The sequence below is a fragment of the Prosopis cineraria genome, unplaced genomic scaffold (assembly GCF_029017545.1).
Source record: "Prosopis cineraria cultivar Desert tree isolate PC_DT_omini unplaced genomic scaffold, ASM2901754v1 PC12, whole genome shotgun sequence".
In the NCBI taxonomy this organism is placed as follows: Eukaryota; Viridiplantae; Streptophyta; class Magnoliopsida; order Fabales; family Fabaceae; genus Prosopis; species Prosopis cineraria.
In genome coordinates, this window is record NW_026555343.1 from 23725565 (window position 1) to 23747715 (window position 22151).

The 22151-nt window shown below is 32.8% G+C and overlaps 1 protein-coding gene across 1 annotated transcript; it reads right to left on the reverse strand.

The window, feature by feature from the left end:
- Nucleotides 1–671: 671 nt before the first annotated feature.
- Nucleotides 672–4720, reverse strand: LOC129288643 (heme oxygenase 1, chloroplastic-like). The gene is made up of 4 exons (XM_054925323.1): nucleotides 4259–4720; nucleotides 3354–3577; nucleotides 1880–1987; nucleotides 672–971 (listed from the first exon to the last, which is right to left on the reverse strand). Exons 1-4 carry the CDS (start codon nucleotides 4539–4541, stop codon nucleotides 876–878), a joined length of 711 nt encoding a protein of 236 aa, XP_054781298.1. The 5' UTR covers nucleotides 4542–4720; the 3' UTR covers nucleotides 672–875.
- Between the last annotated feature and the right edge of the window lie 17431 nt (nucleotides 4721–22151).

Genomic DNA, 22151 nt, shown 5'->3' on the forward strand with positions numbered 1-22151 from the left:
GATATAGTGGCTAACTTTTTATATATATCAGACTTGGAATATTGGGTCAAATTTCATATGGATACTTGTTTTAGTACCTAGGCTAATCCCAACATAAAATTATTCATATATGATGTAATTGTCCTTTTTAATATTGGAAATGCATAGACTTTCTGTTGAGCATGCATGGACATTATCTTATACATAGTGAATGTTGTGTCGTGCATGGTCTGCCTAACGTCATTTTGTTATAGCCTAAGCTAGTGAAATACTGAAAATGTATGAATTTTTTGTTCAGCACATGTGAACATTGTATCATGCATAGTGAATGTTGTGTCATGCATGGTCTGCCTAGTTATTTTTGCTAAAGCCGAGGCTAGTGAAATACTTAAAATGCATGAACTTTTTATGGGGATGCGTGGATATTCTCTTGTGCATAGTGAATGTTATATCGTGCATGGTCTATTTCGTTATTTTGAGAGTTTACGAAAGTTCTGAATTCAAATCAAACAAAGGGCAAAATCATACTTTTGGTCTCAAAAAAATTGGCAATAAGGGCCTTAAGGCCTGCAAAGCAATATTAGATTTATTTAGACCCAAATTATAATAAAGTTTATTTTTAAGGCCTTTAATGTCATTCCTCCAAATTTATGTTTGATTATAGTATTAGATTGACTTTAAAAAGCAAGCAGTTGAATTCGGGTGCATCTCGTATACCGAACATAATTTCGTCACATACACGTAATAGATCACACAATATATCTATATCTAGATTTACACACACACACGACACCTTTACGAATTGAGAATAACAGAATTTCCAAATCACACAATGTTTTAAGCTTTTGCCATTACTTACAAGATAATTACAGGAATAGCAGGCAATAAAACTATGATCATGATACTAATATTAGGCGCAGAACTTCCCCTGAAAGCCTGAATGATTTCTCAGTTTCTTCAAGACAACGATTCTTTTCTTCTCGAGTCCATCCCTAATAAAATCCCTTGAGCAATTATTCACTATCTCCACTTGAATTAGGTAAGCAATAATGAAGATGCTAGTTTAAGGTTTATTGAAAATATGATGAAAAATATAAACAGAAATAATTTCAAGGACCGTTTTATTACAAATATGAGCCTGTTGAATTTCATTATGTTCAACAAGATTAACAAGACACAATCAGTTTTGATTTGATTCAATCAATATTTTACCTTTAAATTATAAATCTAAAAGCATTTGAGACTCCATTGTTATTTTTAGTGTAATATTCCTCTTTAACTTTTAAAAACAGTGCAGTATTACTTCTATTATAAGCAATAATTATATTTGATTATTAGTTAACTAAAAAATCACAGAAAAGAACTTTAAAAATAAAAAAAATGACTCAAAAAATTACAAATAAGTATCCTTTAAAAAATTAAAGGATCTTTTATAGGGTATTTATTTATAATTTTCTAGTCCTTCTTTAAATTTTTAAGTCATTTTATATAATTTGCTGGTCAAGTAATGGTAGGAACAACATTTCATTATTTAAAAAAGTTGAATGACAATATTGTATTAAAAATGAGTTTAAGGTCTTAATCATTCTTAGACTTATAGTTTAAGAGCAAAATTACCTTGATTGACTCTATGGTTGATATTTTTTAGCCAACTAAACCAACCTAATAACTCTCATAGCAAATCCGATTCAATTTTCCTAACCTTGAAGCTAGTTAAACAAGCTATAGAAATCAACTTTTGCCGCAGAGTTTAGAAGACTTCATTTCATGTCGTCGTTGTTTTATTGTTGACTCACTGTTAGCGAACACCGCACAACATAGGCAAAGAGAACCAATTTATTGCAATTAGTCATCCCGAGGAAAAAAACAGGTAAAGGTTTTATGGTAATATGAAACTCACTTCAGAGACTTTATCCAGCTTGTCCCTAACACCCTGTAACATCTGGGAAAGCTGACCATCCCATTTATAGAACTCCAACACCTTGTTGTTCAGAATCTTTTCAGCCACCTGTAGATTAAAACTAAAAAAATCAGAAAAAAAAAGTGGAATAATGACTTGACTCTTAAGCGATCATAAGAGTAAAGTAACATGACTCCTAGCCTTTCCCTTGCCCTGGTTTGGATGAGGAGAAAAATAGGGAAGATGGAAAACTAAATAGTAAACAAAAATTATTATTTTTAAGAATTTCTCCTCTAAGTTTTCTCCCCTCCTTGGCATGTAAGAGAAAATAGAGAGAAGAGAAAATGTGATTGAAGAGAGAAAATCACAAGAAGAGAGAAGTAGAGGGATGTAATTTTTTTCTCTTGATGCTTGGCTGAGTGAGAAAAAATAGAAATAAATTTATTAATTTTATATGAATAATAATAACTTTATCATGTTTAAAAAAATATTTATAGATAATAAAATTTAATATTTTAACAAATTACTTATGTAATTTTTTATATATTACTAATTAAATAAAAATATACTCATAAATTTTTTTATCCGATACTAGCAAAAGAATATTTTTCCCAAATTTAATTTTTATTTCTGAAATTATTAAATATATAATAATCTAAATTAGGATGAAAATGGAGAGAGGCAATAAAATATTCATGTGTAAATTTGAAAATTGTGTTTCCTCTTCAAAATATTCCCATATTTGAAGAGAAAAGTTGGAGGTAAAAATATATAGATCCCATATGTTATTTTCCTCCCAATTTCTTTCTCTCCCATTTTTTTCTCCTTAGCCAAGCAGGAGAAAATATCATTTTCTCTTCATTTTTCTCTTGCATTTTCCCCTTCTCCCTACTTTTTTCTCCTACCAACCATAGCATTAGCTCCAGAAAATCACTGAAAAGAAAAATCTAAAACATTATAAAGCCTGCATCCTATGATTATGAGAATCAACAGTTGTGAGTTCCATTTATTGCTGGAAACCAACCCATGCCACCAAAAAGAGGTGGGGAACCACACAAATGGAACATTCTCAATAACTCTAAGATCAATCGGAGATTTTCATTCTTCAAGTCCTATGGATGTAAAGAAAAACATAAATGGAAAGTTTTGCAACAAACTTCTATAGAGGCTGTTAGACAATATTTCTTAAAGGCCTCCAAAATAAAACTTAGTGTATAATCCCTATAAGCAGATATTTTTCTTCTTGATTATCATCAAATCTACCTTGTTCTTTCATATTTAGAATTGTGTCTAACATGTAACAATCATAGCAGCGATGATGGACAAAATATGATGAGGAAGATGAAACAAGAACCAAATGAGTCATACATTTGACATGCCACTCCACAAGTGATACTTCTAAACCAGTCAGTTTATGTTAAGTCATTGTGTCATATACCATGAATCTTAAGTAGCATTTTTATGAATCAATTACCTTCTTCCCCACCATCCGACCACCAGCTGAATGAGCAAAATATATGTTGTAAAAGTGGCAAATAAAGGCCTGGGGATCCTTCACAGATAACTCTTTAAGATACTGTGCATAGGTAAGACCAGGTGAAGAAGGTTCAGGAATAGGATGACCTTGCTCCCTGAACCATTCCAAATCTTTAGCCAAGCTTGCAGACCTTTCCAATCCTGTACTTCTGAATTCAGCATCTACAGTAGGATAGTATGAACTTTAGCATTTAGAAGATATCCATCAAAACTCACAAGATAAAAATACAAGAAGCCTGATATAATTATACACCAAGGAAAATCCAAATCATGAGCTATGTACACTACCGAACAGAGATGACTAATATGAATAACAACAATAAATCCTCAAATAAGGAAACTATGTGGATAAAAGAAAGGTCTCAATAAGCTTATGTTTTTCAGAGTTGTCTTCTATAGGCTGAGGGGGACAGATCAGGCGTTCACAAAGCTCACATGAGCTCTCTGAAATCTCTATCTCTAAGAGCACGAACTTTGAAGTGAGCATGGACTTAGTCTAATAGTTGCAGTTACAGCTTGATTTGGAGATTACATCTAAGAAATAAACAAATAAGTAAAAGGTTTAAATTTAAGATGGTGGAACATATTATTTGAAAAAGGTACACAAAAAGCTCATTTCGTGGATTGTTAAAACAAACATTTAATATGAACCAAATTTCAATCGGAGCATCAAATGAACCCTTGAAAACCCGGAAAATCAACTACCATTGCTATGTCCCATAAATATAACATACTATAGAATTAGAACATTAGAAAACAATTAACAATACAGTAATAATATGATTAGCAATATATATATATATATAAAGAACCTTTTAAAATTAACTCATAAATTGAACTCACAGTAAGAATAAGCAGCATCATAGACGATATTTTCCAGTGCATCATAAACCAATTTGCTATCCACAAGAAACCTCAAGTACCCCTCAGTCGTGGGTTTCCACTTGACCACGGATCGCTCTTCAGGTTGACTGATCTCCTTCTCTCCCTCCTTAGCCTGCTGCTTCGTATGCAATTTCATTGCCACAAACTTCATCTCCTCCACAAACCCCTTCGATTCACCAGGATAACGCTTCTTGGCTTTCTCTGTCATGGTTGCTGACACAGTAACAGCCTTCAATGACATCTTTGTATCCCCACGAGGAGTCTGAAATTGCACAGATAACCTCCTGGGCAAGACAAACGAGCCAAGTTTTGGTTTGGCACTAATAGGATTTTGAAGAGGGGTGTTGTGATATTGAGTCCCCTAAAAAGGGATTTAAATATAGAAGCTGGGGATGATGAAGAAGCCATGGCAGTACAACATAGTGAAATACCCACAAAATGAACGAGTCGTGTACGAAACCTTTGAAGTAAATTAATTTACCGGTCTCACTCAAGAATGTAACAGGCAATTGAAATGGAAGTTTGATCAAGTAATCTTGAAGAAACAGCGACAGATAAATAATATTAAATTAGATTGTAATCCAAATCGTGGATTTAAAATGATAAATATATTATATATATCAGGTGGGTGGATGAGACTTAACGGAGTATGGGAATGAATGTTAGGCTGTTCAATGATGACATAATTCATGAATTTGAATTCCCAATGGCTATGGTTTCTTGAAAGAAGATAGTTTCTCTGCTTTGAATTACATATAAAACGAGGAATAGCGGGTTGTGCCTTCTCGCATATGGATTTGGGTATTCCTATGGGGATAAAAAGGAAAAAGGCATTCTTTGATAGTGATCTCTCGTTGACGCCGTGCGCGACCGGATGAGGCATTTGGAGTTTGGACCAAAAAAAAAAAAACGGGGGCCGGGGGGAGGGGGTGGGGTTGGAAATCAAACACTGCACGAAGCACCAGATTGGTGTTTCCAACGGTAGTAAAATGAACCTCGCGAACAGGGATGGTCATTTGGACTTCATGAGGGGCCGTTTGACTGTATTGTTAGTATTATCTTGTTTTTGGATTATAGATGGTGATTTTTATGACTAGTGATTTTGTTTAAAAAGATGGATGATTAATGAGTTTTCTCAATTTTAGACTTTCGTGACACTTAAGTGTTAAAGAAAAATAAATAGTAAGAGGCCAAATTTTAAAAGGAAAAGAAAAGAAACGAATAATAAACTATATATATATATATATATATCCCACATCATTTTCATTCTTGTGATTGTGAAGAGTGAGGATATCGTCATATTGATTTATTTAATTTGGGTCTCATTTTCAACACTCTATTTTATCAAGCTATTAGAAATTTAGAAAATATACTTATACAATGACCGATATAGTTTTATATTTTTTTCATTTTCTCACTTAGTCTATTATCATCATTTGTTTGGCAAAAAGTAAAACGCAAAAGAAAATTCAACCTTTACATGCTCTTATTATTATAATTATAATTAATCTCTAAACGTAGTCAACACATTTCTTTTATGAGAATTATTTTATTTTATTTTTTTACCAACGAGAATAATTTCATTTCAAACTTTAGAGTTTTGAATTCCTGCAATACATTGCGCTCACACACACACACACACAATATATATATATATATATAAGTTATCAATAAAGTAAAAAGCATATCAACATGAAAGACCTCATACGTCAACAAAGGATAAATTAATACTTTTATCATTCATTTAGATAAGAAAGAAAATAAAAAGAAAAGAATATTAGAAAAGAAAACTTCTGAACGAATTCTCTCTTTTTCAATTTTCATTTTCTGCATTATTTTCTCCTAAGTTCCAATTGTTATTTACTATAAACTTACGTGAAGTCACATTTCTTAATTTTTTCCCACCCCACAAATTGAAAAGGGTATCTCTCGCCACTTTTGCCAATGGAATCTTATCATTCCTTGGTGACCAGAAATTCTTGCATATGTAACACCCCAAATTACCACCACACTAACACAAAATATCTTTATCAATATTATTTTCAATTTTTCTTTCAAATGTTTGTCAAACAAAACAACAGATCACAATAACAATTACCACTAAGCTTAGGGTATTTGAAGCCCAACAAACTAGTCCACAACAAGCCCAATAATCAACAACAAAAAGCTCAAACTGAATTCTAATTTAAACTGAATAAATATTATCAAATGGATTGGCTCATCCCACAACAATCTATAATTCAATAATCCATTTCAAATACAAAGTTGCATATTCTTTTCTTTAAGGTCATGCCCCAAAAGAAACTTTGTAAACAATCATTTACCCAAATAATTTCAATTATAAAAATCACTGTACTAGATCATTGCAATAAAATAACAAAACAACAACCACGTGCGCCAAACCACATGGAACAAAGAGTTAGGTCATTGCTCTAGCACCTTCCTTGTAATTTTATCGGACAGCTCACCCAAAAAATGGTAAGAGGTAACAAGTGAGATCTATTGTTTGAATAACAATTGATTATTCTATCCTACACCAACATAGGAATTAAAAACTAGTTCACAAATCATATTTAGATACATATACTTTTTTTTTTTGACAATTCATACAAACAATTTTTCAAACAAGGAAATGCTAGTTTTCTATAATCAGAACAATTTACATTCAATAACAATTAACTCAACTGATACTTATCCTGACCATACCCTTATATCCCATGCTTTGTATCTTATTATTGCTAGTTGGAGCCTAAACTATAGATACACTTAGCTAAAGGTGCATTGTGAACAAAGTAGGACTCTCATCCTTAAAAGTAGGTTCCCATCATCCCAAAACTGTAACCAGGGTAATAGGGAACTACAAGAAAAGCCAACCATTATGTGCATAGTGGAGGTGCACCATACAGTTATTAGAATATCCAGTCTCAATCTCCACATATAATCATCACATCAATCTTCAACCACCTTATTTCCCCTTTTCATCACATTCTAGAATTCACTACTACAAAATAAGCTTACAGGAGCACTTTTTTTTTTGACCTTAGGGTGCGCTTCAAAAGCACTCTCGTATCAAGCGCTCAAGAATGTACAAGAGCGCTTAAAAGTGCTCCTGTATGTATGCTATACAGAAGCGCTTTCTGAAAAATGCTCTCATATATAAGGGCAAAAAGGTTGGCAAAGGCACATATGGGAGTGCTCTGGAGCAGAGCGCTCCTATATGCCACCATACCTGAGCGCTTTTAAACAAAGCGCTCTCATTTGTCTCTCTACAAGAGCGCTCTTTAGATGAGTGCTCTTGTAGATTACTTTTATTTTTTTAAATTAGACTTTTTTTTAAAATTTCTCCTTTTACATCTCTTTAACAATGACTAATCATAATATCAAAAACTAATTTAAAAATAATATCAACATAAAAATTTATATACAAGAAAAGAATTTGAAACTAATACAACAATTTTAATTTCCTAACTAACCTAGTTTAATTTCTAACAAGCCTAGCAAATGAAACTATTATTATTTTTCTAACATTAAAATCTAACTTCCTATCACAAACAGCCAATAATATATTTTGACCACTCTTCAACTAAATCTTCTATTTGCTCTATAGTAAAATGTGAAGATCTTGCTCCAATAAAAGACTACACAAGATATGAAAGCTATGTATAAGTAATTAACATTATATTAACTTAATTTCAAAGCTTTTGACTTACATATTAGGAATGATCAACTCTTATTGTGTAATTACTTCTCTCATAAACTTCATAACATAGTATCTACACTCCCAACCTTGTAATTGTGTAGGTACCTATAAAATAATTAAAGATGTCATTATCAAAATATGGTAGAAACAAATTTTAACTTAATTTAACATACTTCAAAGATGAAGTTATATATATGATACAAGTATTTGCTGTCAAAAATCCGACAGAGTCTCCCCCATAACTTGAAAGTTTTAGAATTTTTTAAAAGTTCTACATCAATCCAGAACAACATATTCAGAATAACAAACATAAAATATCAATCAAACAATCATTTAGATACATACCAACTTGTTTTATTAAGAAAATAATACAAACCTTTATTCTTTTCCATGAATAAAACTCAACAGGATTAGGTCTTTTAGTGTTTGGAGGGAGACCTTCACCATCTTGATAACGTGCTACAGCCTTATTATATAATGATTAAGCATTTCAAGTAAAAACTAATTGTTATAATAAACATATATAAAGAATATAGAACTAAAAGCTTACAGATTAAATAATATCCTCATAGATTTGTAGTTCTTAAAGTTACTATCTCTTAATGAGTCAAAATAATAAATCATAGGGACAAATGAATTGATAAAAACAAGCACCCAATGTTGCCTGAAAAAATAAAATATTTCATTAACTAAAATATTAACTAAATTTGAAAATAAACAATAATAACAATTTACCCTGGATTGTGAGGAGCTAAAAATGGCATGTTTCTTTTTCCTTTAGCTTTGAATGTATTAGTAATCTTTTGAGAATGGTACTTGACACTGTAGATACTAGTGTTGTGAGGGCTAAATGAAAATTTTGTTAACAATGAGCCCGATACCACAAAAGTATGATATAAGTACCTAAAATGAAAACAAATAGAATTATTCACAACTAAAATTAAATAAATACTACAATAAACAATAAAATTTAGAAAGTACCTGATGTATAAACTAATTTGTGTGGTTTGTAGCCAATCCTTGGTTAGAATCTTGTTAATATTTTTTAATTGCTAATTTTTCGCTAATCATTTCATCATAAATCTCCTTTTTAAAACCTACTTCACGAATCTTATTTTTAAATGTTGTCCGCATAATCACTTCAAGTGCGTTTTGATGAGAATATTTCAACTGACTAGATTTTGTGCCAGTCTTCCTTGCCTTAGTCACAGAGGTAGATCCTTTCAATGGCTTTCCTTTCACTTTGATTGGCTTCTTTACAATTTTTTAGATTTTGAGGACTACAAAATGTAAAATGGATTGGTAAGGCCGTAAAAAAACATGAATGATTTTAAAAAACCATTAATTATTATACTTGTAACTTAATAAGCTTTGTAGGCTAAGCCACATAAGTTCCAACGGCATCAAAAATCGTGAATATATCCTCATCTTCTATTTGCACTAGCAACTCAGTATCATTTTCTATTGAAATAGTTATAGTCACCTTTAAGTGATCAGCAGGCAATGGCCTGAAGTATATAGTAACACTATTATCATTATACACATATTCAAGCACCATAACATGACAATATGGTGATTCTAACCATAATTGACATTGAGACTCGCCCTAAAAATCAAAAAATTAATATTTTAAGAAAATGTGAAACATAATTTGTGAATAAAGAGAAGATAATATAAAGAAAAATTATAACCGTAGGAAAGTCATCTTTAGTATGGAATGAGCAATTATCTTTATCACTGGGGCTACCTTGTGGCATATTTATGACTCTAATCATTTTTTCAAATCTCTTTTCCATTTGAGCTTGAAATTTTTTTCCATTCTTGCCTCCATTTTCGCCATCATTGCATTAAAATCATCTTCAGTAAAAATTTTAGACTGACGTCCAAAGTAGGTGCCTTGAGAAACACTAAATCCAACTATTCTAACACGACTAGAGACCTCTCGAGCTCCTAATGCCCTACCAAGGACATTTGCATGTTCACCCACATCATCTTGTGATATTGATTGTGATAATGCTTCCTGTTGAATAAATTGTAAACTGATTATTAAGTAAATAATGTAAATAAAATACTACACTAAAATATCTGTACTCACACAATCCTCATAGACTTTCTAAGTGCATTCATCAAGTAATTTACCTTCTTTATCTTCTTGAGCAATCTTCCAAACAAGAGCTCAAGAAATTGGAGCATTATGTCCAACCTCTTACCTCTATTTAAAGAAGATATTATAATGATTAAAAACATTTTCTTATATATATAAATAATATCAATAGATAATATTAATTGAAACTTACTAAACCATCCTTAATATCTGGATAGCTCTTTCTTCCAGCTTTACATTGAAAAGGAGTACTTGTGGCTCTAGAGTGATTGACTTGGTTGATCTGTTGAAATTCAAGCTGCTAGCACATTTTAATAAATTTATCTCAATGCTCTTGCTGGATCTCAGGATACATTTCAGTAGGATGATGATTGAATTCTTCATTTGCATCTTTTAAATGATATGTTGTGAGAGTAGCTCGAAACTTTCTATGAGCATATGCTACTTTTCTCATGATGTAATGCCTATGACTCTCATCTAGTCAAAACATATACACAGATTTTCCCATATATTATTTTTTTTCTTCTTCAAGCTGTGGGTCATTTTTCTTTCTCCAGTTTGCAATGCAATAAGGCACATAATGACGAGCTAAGACCCCTATATAACTGACCAATCGAGGAGACTTAACCAATTGGCCCCTATCACTCTAATTTATTAGTAATTTACAACTAGCTGCTCAAGCCCGTATCACTACTTTCATAATAGTTTTACCCCACTTAACCTCCTTGAATGCTTCTTCTTTAATGGGTGGAGCATCACCACTCTTCTTAGGTAAGGTAGCCATTTACCTGAAAGAAAAAAAGTTAATTTTTAGCAACTAAAAGTAAATTTTTAAAAATAAAAGTAAATTTTCAACAACTAAAAGGAAATTTAAATAAAGATCTTACAAGTGTTAAGATTTGTTTTTTCTTTTTCTTTTTTGTTTTTTTATTTTATGTGTTCTACATATCCCTCATCAATCCAAATCCCTCCTACGTGATCTTATCTAATATAGAAGGCATTATCCCAAATTGAAATATCAAATTTCTATGATGTTCCCATAAAAGGGTCATCCTCAACATTGAAACCTTCATCCTCTTTATTACCTACTATTTTATTTGTTAAAAGAACAATCGACCAATTTTTATGTGCTGGATCTAACACATAAAACACTTGTCGAGCTTGTAATGCCAAAATGAATGGTTCATCTTTATGAGCCACCTTATTAAGATCTACTTGAATAAAACCCAACTCATCAATTTGAAAGCTATTTTTATTGTCAACCCTAGTGCAATAAAAGACAGGTTCACAAAACTTGATATAATCTAATTTCCAACTGTGCTCTATAATCTCGAGATATGACATCATTGCATAGATTGGATTCTTATCTTTAAAACTAGAGACATGCAGTGATTGAGCTATAAGTATTACACCACTATTTTGCATAGTGCTCCGAACATCTTGGCTTTTCATATAAAATGTAAAGTCATTAATTCCATAACCTGTATAAGAAAATACTTCAAATATGGACCCCTAGCCAAAAACCTCAACCTTTTTAATGGGTGGGACTCTTCAGAGATGCAAGCTCTAAACCAATATATAAAATGCCGGTTGTGATATGTTGTTAGCCAAGTTTCATTTTTACCTTTATTTTGACTTTTAACTATTGCCTTGTGTTTGTTGACATATGTTTGAACTTCCTCAGTGTTGTGTAAAACATACAAGTAAACTTGCTCCCATCATGTCTTATCTATACTAATGAGTTTCTTCCTTATGATTCCACCCTATTCACCTGTGGTGTCCTTTGTGTACTTTGGCAACACAATGGTATCCACATTAGAGAGATATCTAGTGCATAATTCAACTACTTCTTCCATAATGTACCTCTCAAAAAATACACCCCTCAGGCCAACTTTGATTTTTTATATATCCTTTTAATACTTTCAAGTTATGCTCTACTAGGTACATCTATCTCAAATAAGCAGGGCCACACAACTTTATCTCTCTAACCAAGTGAAATGATAAAAGAACCATGATGTCGAAGAATGAAGGTAGAAAATACATTTTGAGCTCGCTTAAATTCTTAGCTATTTCATGTTCTAGCTTAAGCAATTTCCCCAGGTCAATCACCTTGCTACAAATTGCCTTAAAGAAGAAACAAAATCTAGGAATAGTGGCTCGCATCTTGTTCAACAAAATGGATCGCATACCTACCAGCAACAAATTTTTTATGATAATATGACAATCATGAGCCTTGAGACCTACTAGTTTGAGGTCTTTCATGGATACAAGGATACTTACATTTGAAGAATATCCTTCTGGCACTTTAACTTCATGCAAGAATTCACAGAAAGCTAATTTTTCCTTTCTAGACAAGGTATGAGCTGTTGGAGGTAAAAAAGTGCATTTGCCCTTCCTCTCTGGTGCCAACTCTTCTCTTAACCCTATGCTAATCAAATCCATCCTTGCATTAATATTGCCTCTACTCTTTCTTAAAATATGGAGTAACGTGCCACCAAGACTATTGCAGACATTCTTTTCGATGTGCATTGCATCCAAGAAATGCCTAACATCAAGGGTCTTCCAGTATGATAGCTCAAAGAATATGAACTTCTTTTTCCTACCTTCTTAACAATATTACTTGCAAATGGTTTTCCAAATGCAATATTTAAATTTTTGACCTTTTCAAAGAGCTATTCTTCGGTAAATGGCATGGGAATTCTACCCTTCTTCAGGTGGCCATTGAAGGCCTTCTTCAACTGTCGATAATGATGTGTTTGTGGCAAAAATTGTCGATGACCAATGAAAATGTTATTCTTACAATGTTCCAATCATATTGAACAAGTGTGCTCCTTATAAACTGGACATGCATCTTGTCCTTTGATATTGTATCTTAATAAATTAATATATTGCATTAAGGCATCCTTTCAGTACTCAAAGTCATTGTTGGAACATTCGATGCTTGCCTCGAAGATTGTGGAGGCCTAATTCTGACACCTCCACTCCTCTACATTGACCCTCTATGCACACATTGAGATTGCGATCCTCAACTGAAACCTTTTCTTCTAGAAGAATCAGAACTACTCATACTGAACCTAATCCTCTTTGAGATTCTACCAGTCGGATCCATAGGAGATGAATATCTTCCCACAATATCATGTCTCCTTTCAACATCTACCTCTCTACCATGCCTAGCTGCTACCCTCAGCTTGTGGCACATTTCCTCATACGTCGTCACATCAAGCAATGCTATCTGTTGTCAGTACTCGAGTCTCATCTTTTCTAGTAATTGATATAACACATTTGTTACCCACTTTTATTTGTCAATTAGGACCATTTTATTAATGATTTATCACCTTCAAGTGCACACATTGCATTAGATTTGGAACTTTGCCTAAGTTTCTAATATCAGTGCACTAGGGGCATTTTGGTCCAAAAAATGAACTTTTGAGAAAATGTACAAGAAAAATTGACAAAGTGCATTTTATGTCCAGTTGATGAATGGTGAAATTATATTTTTAAAATTCATTTTAGTTTGGGAGTAATTAAATAAAAAAGTCAACACTTTCTTAAGTGTCTTAGTTTGTCCTAGTTTTTGGTTTGCCTTTGTGTGAAAATTTTTATATAATTTTGTGCAGCCTAAAACTTGGTTAATTTAATAAATTCTCCCTTCTAATTATGAATTTAATTCTGGACATGAATTAGATTTTATTATATCATATGCTATTTAATTGAATTATGTGATTTATGTGACATAGGTGGCATGTGACTTGTGCATCAATTGGGCAATTGAGGTCAACACTCCTTGAGGACAATGGCTGATGGTTTGCACGTGAATTATGATTATTTTGAGGGATTAGATCAGCTAAAATGATGTGGATGACACATGGGAAATTAGGCACACATTGGAATCATCTACAAACCAATAGGAAGTTGCCACCTTGCAAGTGTGACAAGGCTCCCATTTACATTTTAATTTCTTTTTCCTTATTTTAATTAAGCTTCAGCTGATGGGAGACACCAAGGAGCATGCCATTTTAAGTCTCAAATGGGATCCAACACATATCTCATTCATCTTCCACATTCTCTCTCTCTTGTTCATAGTGTTCTTCATTTTCTCTCTTTTGTTCTTCATTTTCCAGCACCCTAACCTCCATTTTTAGCCACCAAACCTCCACAAAACTCATACCATTCTTCTCCTTTCTTCATTTTCGTTCCATCCCTTCCATTTTCATAAGGATTGAAGCTCATTTTCATCATTCAAGAGCTGTGGAGTTTGGCCTTCACAAGCAATCACTAGGGTTCTTAAGATGAAGATTGGCTAAGTTTCTTTGTGGAATCCTAGAGAGATGAAGATGGAGGATGAGTCTTGAGCTTCAAATTGGCTAAGTTCTTTTGTTTCCTATCCTCTTCTCTTTTTACTAGATGGTTAGATTCCTTAATCTAGGGTTTAATCATCTTAGCTTATAAATTCTAATTTGAATTTGATGTTGATGTAAAGAGAGAGGATTGTTTCATTTAATTTCTTCCTTGGACAGCCATGACTGAATTTTGCCACTCTTTGTTTGGCACATAATCTTGTGTTTTTCAATTAGTGAATTTCTTGTGTTAATATTGCATAATCTTGTGGTGTTAATGCTTGTGTTGTTGAGTAGCTTGACATAATCTTGTGGTTGCTCAATTTATGTGTTTGACCATGGCTGTTGAGAGAGGATTTTGAGTGAATCACTTGGCTAATGTCTTCACCAATTGGTTAATTAAACTAGGGACTTTAATCTAAGACCTAGGGAGGTTAGCTAATTAGGTTAATTGGCTTAGGATAATTTTCTTAAGTCATGACAGCTTTAGTCAAGAGGAAAGGGAAGCTAAACTTAGCCTAATCATGAGAAGATAATGAGTCCAAAATCAACTAATCTCTAGGGTTCCATTATTGTAAAAAGGGAAGTTCATTTCACTCACTTTCACTAGCATTTTAATTACTTGCATATTAGGTAATTAGTTTAGATAATTAGCTAGATAACTAAATTCCTACAAACTTTGGTTGATTTATTTCACTAGATAACTTTCAATTAGACTTAAAACCATTCCTTGGGAGATGACCTAGGGTTGGCCCTATATTGCATTAGGGTTAGCTTTAGTATAATTTTGAGGATAAGCGACTAATTTCCTATCAGTAATCTCTCAGCTTTCCACTTCGAGTCATTACTATGTTGGGAATATGTGAAATAAGCCGATAAGTCATTAAATCTTCTTATAAATTCTTCCTCATCTAGGTCTCCCTACTTGAAAGCATGAAATTCCTCTTCCTTCTTAGTTCTGAAAGAGATTGGAAAGTGTTGATCAAAGAATATTCTCTTAAACTCATCCTATCTCAAATTAATACCACTATTTAGTCTTACATATTCCTACCATGTCTTAGTAGCACTAACCAATTGCACTGTGGCTAAGATAACTTTTTTCTTTGAAGTACAGATCACCACCACAAAGATGGTTTCCATTCGTTCTATCCATGATTTTGCTTCACCTTCCCTCATACTTCCATCAAATTTTGGCTGATTGAATCGAACAAACATCTTCCAAGCATGATTAATAGATGGATCAGTGCTAGGAATCTCTGGTCTACTACTTGAATTCTAAGATAGTCAAAGTCTACCATGTGCTTCCTACACCGAGATATTCGGAGCTTCAACTCTCTCTTCTTGCTCTCTACCCCTTAGGATTGTGTCATGATCCTTAACAGTTTGTCTTATATCGACAACCATATCCTTGAGTTCTTCTAGTAGCTCATCATGTTTATCCCTTTGCAATTGAACCGGTTGAACTTCTGGCTCCCACTCCTCTTTTACAACTCGTCTAGATATTGCGGTTCTCGCACGAATGCCTCTCATACCGTGATATTTTCTCCCCTCCTAAGGACAAAAATACGAAACACAAAGGGCATCAAGGAAAAAGTTGTGTAATGAACAAGATAACAATCAAGTCTTGAAAACTGAGAAACTGATACCAAAATGTAACCTCCTCTTATATCCACTTAATATAAGAGAAGACAACTGTGTTACCACTACCTCACATCAATCACATGAATCAAATTCCATTTTCAAAAGCTTCAGCCGAAGACTTACTTAATAAAACCAATTAAATCACAATTCAATCAGAGAAAACACAGTAGAAATAAATCATGCACTCTTCTAATACATAGTGGACATAACCTACCATCATTCCTATCTCATTTGCATGCAATTCAACACAAATTAAAAACTGGAACTTAGTACATGCGTTGTAACGGGCAATCTGTACACCACGGAATATGGCACAGAGCCACATGCTCTCTTTATCTGTGTCATATGCCGTGGCATGTGCCCCTACGAGTTGCGGCATGCCTATCTTGATTTTTGCTGTCATTTTGATAGCAAAAACGGCAAACTTCTGACATGCGCCAATTTCTCATACAACATCCGATCGTAGTGATCCAAGCACCCACATGAAGCTTAGCTGGTATACTAACTAATGAGATAGGTTTGGACACGATCTAACAGTCCAATCAAAATTTAGACACCTAGGTGCAAAAAGTCACTTTTTATGAAAATTTTACTCACCCAAGCACTTAAATCGATCCCTTTCTCTTATTAGACCATACTAGGCCTTGAACCAATTCCAAAAGGATCTAATACACCTGATTGACCACAATTAATCATAATCATGCTCATATATCGAAATTTGACCCTTCTATAGCTAATTTTCACAATTCACTAACTTAACATACTATGTCATTTCTTGGCATAACTTAACCCACTTGGCTATTTCTCAACTCATACATATGCAATCATATTCACAATATAATCTTAGCCCCAAATTACTCATTTCATCATAATTTATCCTCTAGCTTAAGATTTACTAATACATAATCATTACAACACAAACATATTCAAATCAAAGCCCCTTGGTCTTAAACAACACATATACACATAATTTAAGCTTGATTTCACAAAAACTCAATTCAATACATGCATGCAAGCTATGGCAACTCATATACACTTATATATATGATCTTTCAATTTATTTCATTACACAACCTCAGAGTACACAACTTTTCAACTCAAGTCGCTCCAGACTCTCTTCCCATGGCCTGATCACTTCCTGATCCTGTAAACATATAACCATGGGGGTGACATAAAAATCTCAGTAATAGAATAACTCATTCCTATTGCCTATTACATGCAACAATATGAAAGTAAACATAGTATACCATTAATAACCTCATAAAGTAGTATTTACATCATATCACATTTCATTTTTCACTTTTCATCAATCCCAAAGGATTTCGTGTTATCTCAAGATATTTCATCATATCATATAAAATACTAACATGATCTCTACCAATCAAACCTCCAAATCACCCTAACATGAAACCATAGGCTTATCTCAAGCCAATGTACACTCTTATTAGTCTTGAGCTCACTTACAGTGGTAGAATCATCCGGCCAAAGATGTTCTAATGCACAATACGGACTATGGTTTTCCCCCAATACACACAATAGGGCGTCGTTGACTCCCACCCATATCACAAAGATACTAAGGAATCTCTCATCTCTAATACAGTACCTTAATAGGCACTCAGGTATGAGATCTTCTCTAACATAGCATCTTTCAAGGCATTAAGGAGAATTGTTTCCAAACACTGCACCTTAACAGGGTACTAAGGAAATTTTGCCATATGGTCTTTATCATCTCCTATACTCCAGTGAACTCCCACCACTCAGATCATGCTTTCTTAAACCATTTAAGGTTCCTTTTTCACAATTTACTTTTTCTTTATACGTAACACATATATATAAAGCACTTTACATTACAAAATACAATTTCAATGCTCATTTTGACCAAAAGTCATTTTACACACACAATCACTCAATGCCATAAAACATGCTCAATTCAAAACCAGTTCATGCATTATATAGCATACTAACATACTATTATAATAAACAGTCAAATAAAGGAAGTTATTTAGTTACCTCAACCCTTCTGTCATTAGAAAGGTTACACGTGGATTTTCACTATTACATAAGCTTATCACAAGCTTCCTTTCTCTACTCACGTGTCCAATATGCCAATCCAAACACATTTGGCATATTTTAGTCATTTGGTCTATTTTGACCAAAAACTCATTTTTATTATTTAGGGCTATATTCATCTGTAAACTCTTTTCCATTCATCCATTCTAAGTCCTAACTACTCAATTACTACTTTACATCACCTCAACCGGTCTTATTTCACTCAAGACAAATTTTGCCCTAACTTTCTCTCTTTAAAGACCTAAAATTGAGCCTCCAGGTTCAAAGCTCTACCGTTCAGCTCTAAACCAGTCACAAAGCTCTAATTTAACTTCCAAGAACCTTTTTATTATTATTGGGAAAGAATCAAACCCCTCAAATTCCATCGATTCAATTTCCCTATAACTCATTTTTAGAGAAATTTGTGTAGAATGGAAGGTAAGAATTATACGTAGCTTACCTGGCAAGTTACCGAACCGAATCACCTTCTACCACTCCAAAATGACTTAACCTATCTTCTCAACCCTTCTCTTTGTTTTGTGTGTTTCTCAAATTTTCTTCTCTAAAATTTTCTGAAATTCATGACTTATGAAGTGAATTTCTAGTCTATGTGCGGCAACGTGTGACATAGTGAGATTCATTATCATTAGGTGCACTTGCTTCGACCCGAAATGTACTCCTATCACCCATATCTATTTATACAACACACAAACAAGTCAAAATGCCAATTAATCATCCAAATCTCTAATCCTACTTTAATTTTCACTTTACCCTTGATTAACCTCTAAACTTAAGATTAAGAAATTTAGGCTATTACACCTTGTCTCCCCATGAACAAGTATAAGTTGGATCAATCCTATTATATATTAAATGATCTTTCAATTCTATTAGCCTTACTCTATTTCCATAGCAACATTTCAAACAAGGACATATGACTCAATAAGGGTCTTGATCACAACAAAATGCAAATTCAATTAATTCATCCCAATATTCTCTAAATAGTCGATTAGCCGACATCCACTTATGATCCATATCACTAATATGATTATCAAAATTCAAGAAATAAAAGACTTAGATTTCTATCAAAAAAAATTCGACAACTTCTTCCTTAAAAGAGGAACCTCCCAAATGATCAAACAATCAAATTCCACAACATAATACATTTAAACTAAAAAAATTAATTCATCTAAATAAAAATTTAGTAGCATAATGCATTTAAATTCTGTAAATCAATTGTAATTTAATTAATAACAATAATATCCCTTAAAAGAATATTTCATAAATAAAATAAAAATGTTCAAGTAGTTTCCTCAACTTTAATCTAAATTATCAACTACAAATACTTCATAATTCTAATATAAATAACTTCAATTCATAGATTATCTATAATATTGATTATTAAAAAAATATATATGAAATTTATTCTTAAATATATATAAATACATCAATATATTACATTATAAATTAATTATTAAAAGAATACCTTCATAGTGCAGTCTTCACGACAGAAAATGGCGATCTTCACGGCAGCAATAGAGGATTTCACAGTATTGCTTCCTCCATTATACAGTAGTGACACACAGCGGCAATGGAGGTCTTCACAGCATCGCTTCCTTTGGTGTATAGTAGCAATGCAGATCTAGAATAGAGATGTAAATCTAGAACAGAGACATAGGAGATTTCATGATGTGATGCAAAAATGCAGAGACAGTGATAAAACGAAGATGACAGTGATAGTGACATAGAAATAGATGGCACAACACAAAAACAGAGATGGCATGATGTAGAAACGGATGATGAATAGCAGTGGATGACGGAATGACAGACAATAGACTAGGTACAGTGATGGATAGACTGCTCTTCCAGTGATGGATCTAGAACTCATTGGGAACGCACGGCTGCAGCAAATGAGAGAGAGGTTAGACAGAAACTGAATGAAGAAAAGAAAAATGATGGGAAGAAGAAAAATAAAGAGCCACTCTTTTGAAGCGCTTAGTACTCTTTTGGAGCTCATCCAAGAGTGCTCCAGAAGACTAGTTCTTTCAGAGCACTTATCAATTGAGTGCTCCAGAAGGCTTGATCTTCTGGAGCACTCGTTATAGAGTTCTTCAGAAGAGTGCCCTTCCACACCGCTCATCCAAGAGCACTTTGGAAAAGCTACTCTTCCAGAGCGCTCATCTAAGAGGGCTCTAGAAGATCGCACGGAGCGCTCTTACATGAGTACTCCCAAAGGCCTTTTTAAATTTTTTAAAATCTTTTATTAATATTAATTAGGAGCACTATCTTATTGAGCGCTCTCAAAGCCTTGACATACAGGAGCGCTTATTTTAAAAAGCGCTTTGGTAAATTTTGCATTCACATTTTAGAGCACTTTTTAAAAAAGCAATCCTAAATGCCTGCTCCTAAAGATATATTTTGTAGTAGTGATTCATCATAAATCAACCAAAAGCATCCAAGCATGCTTGAAAATTTTTAAACTTGTTTTATACAACTTAAATACACACAAGCATAATTGATAATATTTATAGTTATCTTAAGTAGATATTTCTGATATATCAAACATTTCACAACAATTAGCATGTTTATGTCATACCCTAAAAATAAGGCATGATTGGCACAAAATATAGGAACAAAACACATATCCCAAAAGCCTTAACTTAAGAAACTCTAATTTCTAAATCATGAAGACATTTGACAACCAATAAAACCATTTTCAGTACAAATAATAAGAAAAAAAGATTTAATATTTTTGTAAAAATTTTGATAGAACCTCCCCTAAGAGTAGGGTCTCTTGAAAATCCTACAACAATATTTTTTTCATAAGCTAACAATTAGGATCTCAGGTCCTATTAGCAAACCAACAATAAAGGTAATTAAATGAAGATCCTAACTATAGTTTAAGTGAAGCATCTAAAATAAAATATCCAAACTATAGTATATAAAATCAGGTTTTACAATGAATTAGCTAGAGTAATGCTCCAGCTTCAACTTGGCATTAAACTTATCAATGATCATCTGGAGGTATAAGATTGGCTACAATATCTATGATCAAAAAATTGTTTTCTAGTGCATAACGTCCCAATAATAAAATTTTAAATAATAAGAATGAATATATTCAAGTAATTATAAATAAATTAAAGAGACAAATCTCCCAATATAATATAATCACTAAACTTGGGGTTTAAAGATTTTAAAGAACCTTAAAAATATTAAACCATTAAATTTATGATAACAAACCAACTTTATCATTTGATCTTGAGAAATCAATAGGTTAAATAAATATAAAAAATTTTAGTAAATAAAATCAATGAAGTATAAATTTCACAAATCAATATAAAGCTAGTATTTTGAGGACTTTACAAAATAGATAACAAATATAGACACACAGTCTATAAGGATAAATAACTAAATGCAGCTTATACCATGAAAACAAACGTGGAAACACAATCTACAATGATAAGTGACCAAATGCAGCCAAAGTCATGAAGGCAAATATGAACACATAGTCTATAAGAGTAATACTAACCACATGCGGCTTAAAGCTACAAAAACAAATGAAGGCATGAGGCCCATAAATTATAAATGTGAGAACAGACCTCACGAAAATCAAACTAGCTAGTTATTAACCATAGCATGCTCTAGACTAATAGAACTCCTACAATGTTTGTCTTGACATTACCAATAATCACCATACAATCATAGCATAAAACTGTGATTATGAGCCATTAATTCCTTCTAAGCTTACCGCAGTCACAAAAGAGTCAAATCAATTAAATATTTAAAATACAATTGAAAACCTTTGAGATCCAAAAAAAAACTTTAAAATATGTAGTTTGAGCTTAAACTCATTGATATTTAAAAGTATGGAAAGCATGGAAGACAAAAGCAAGAAAAACACAAGAAAATAGGGTGAAAAAATCATTTTGGCACATTCTGACACATATGCCGCAGCATGGGGTATAGAGGGCTTAATTTCATCGCTGTATCATATGTCGCATCATATGCAAAATTGCCACAGCT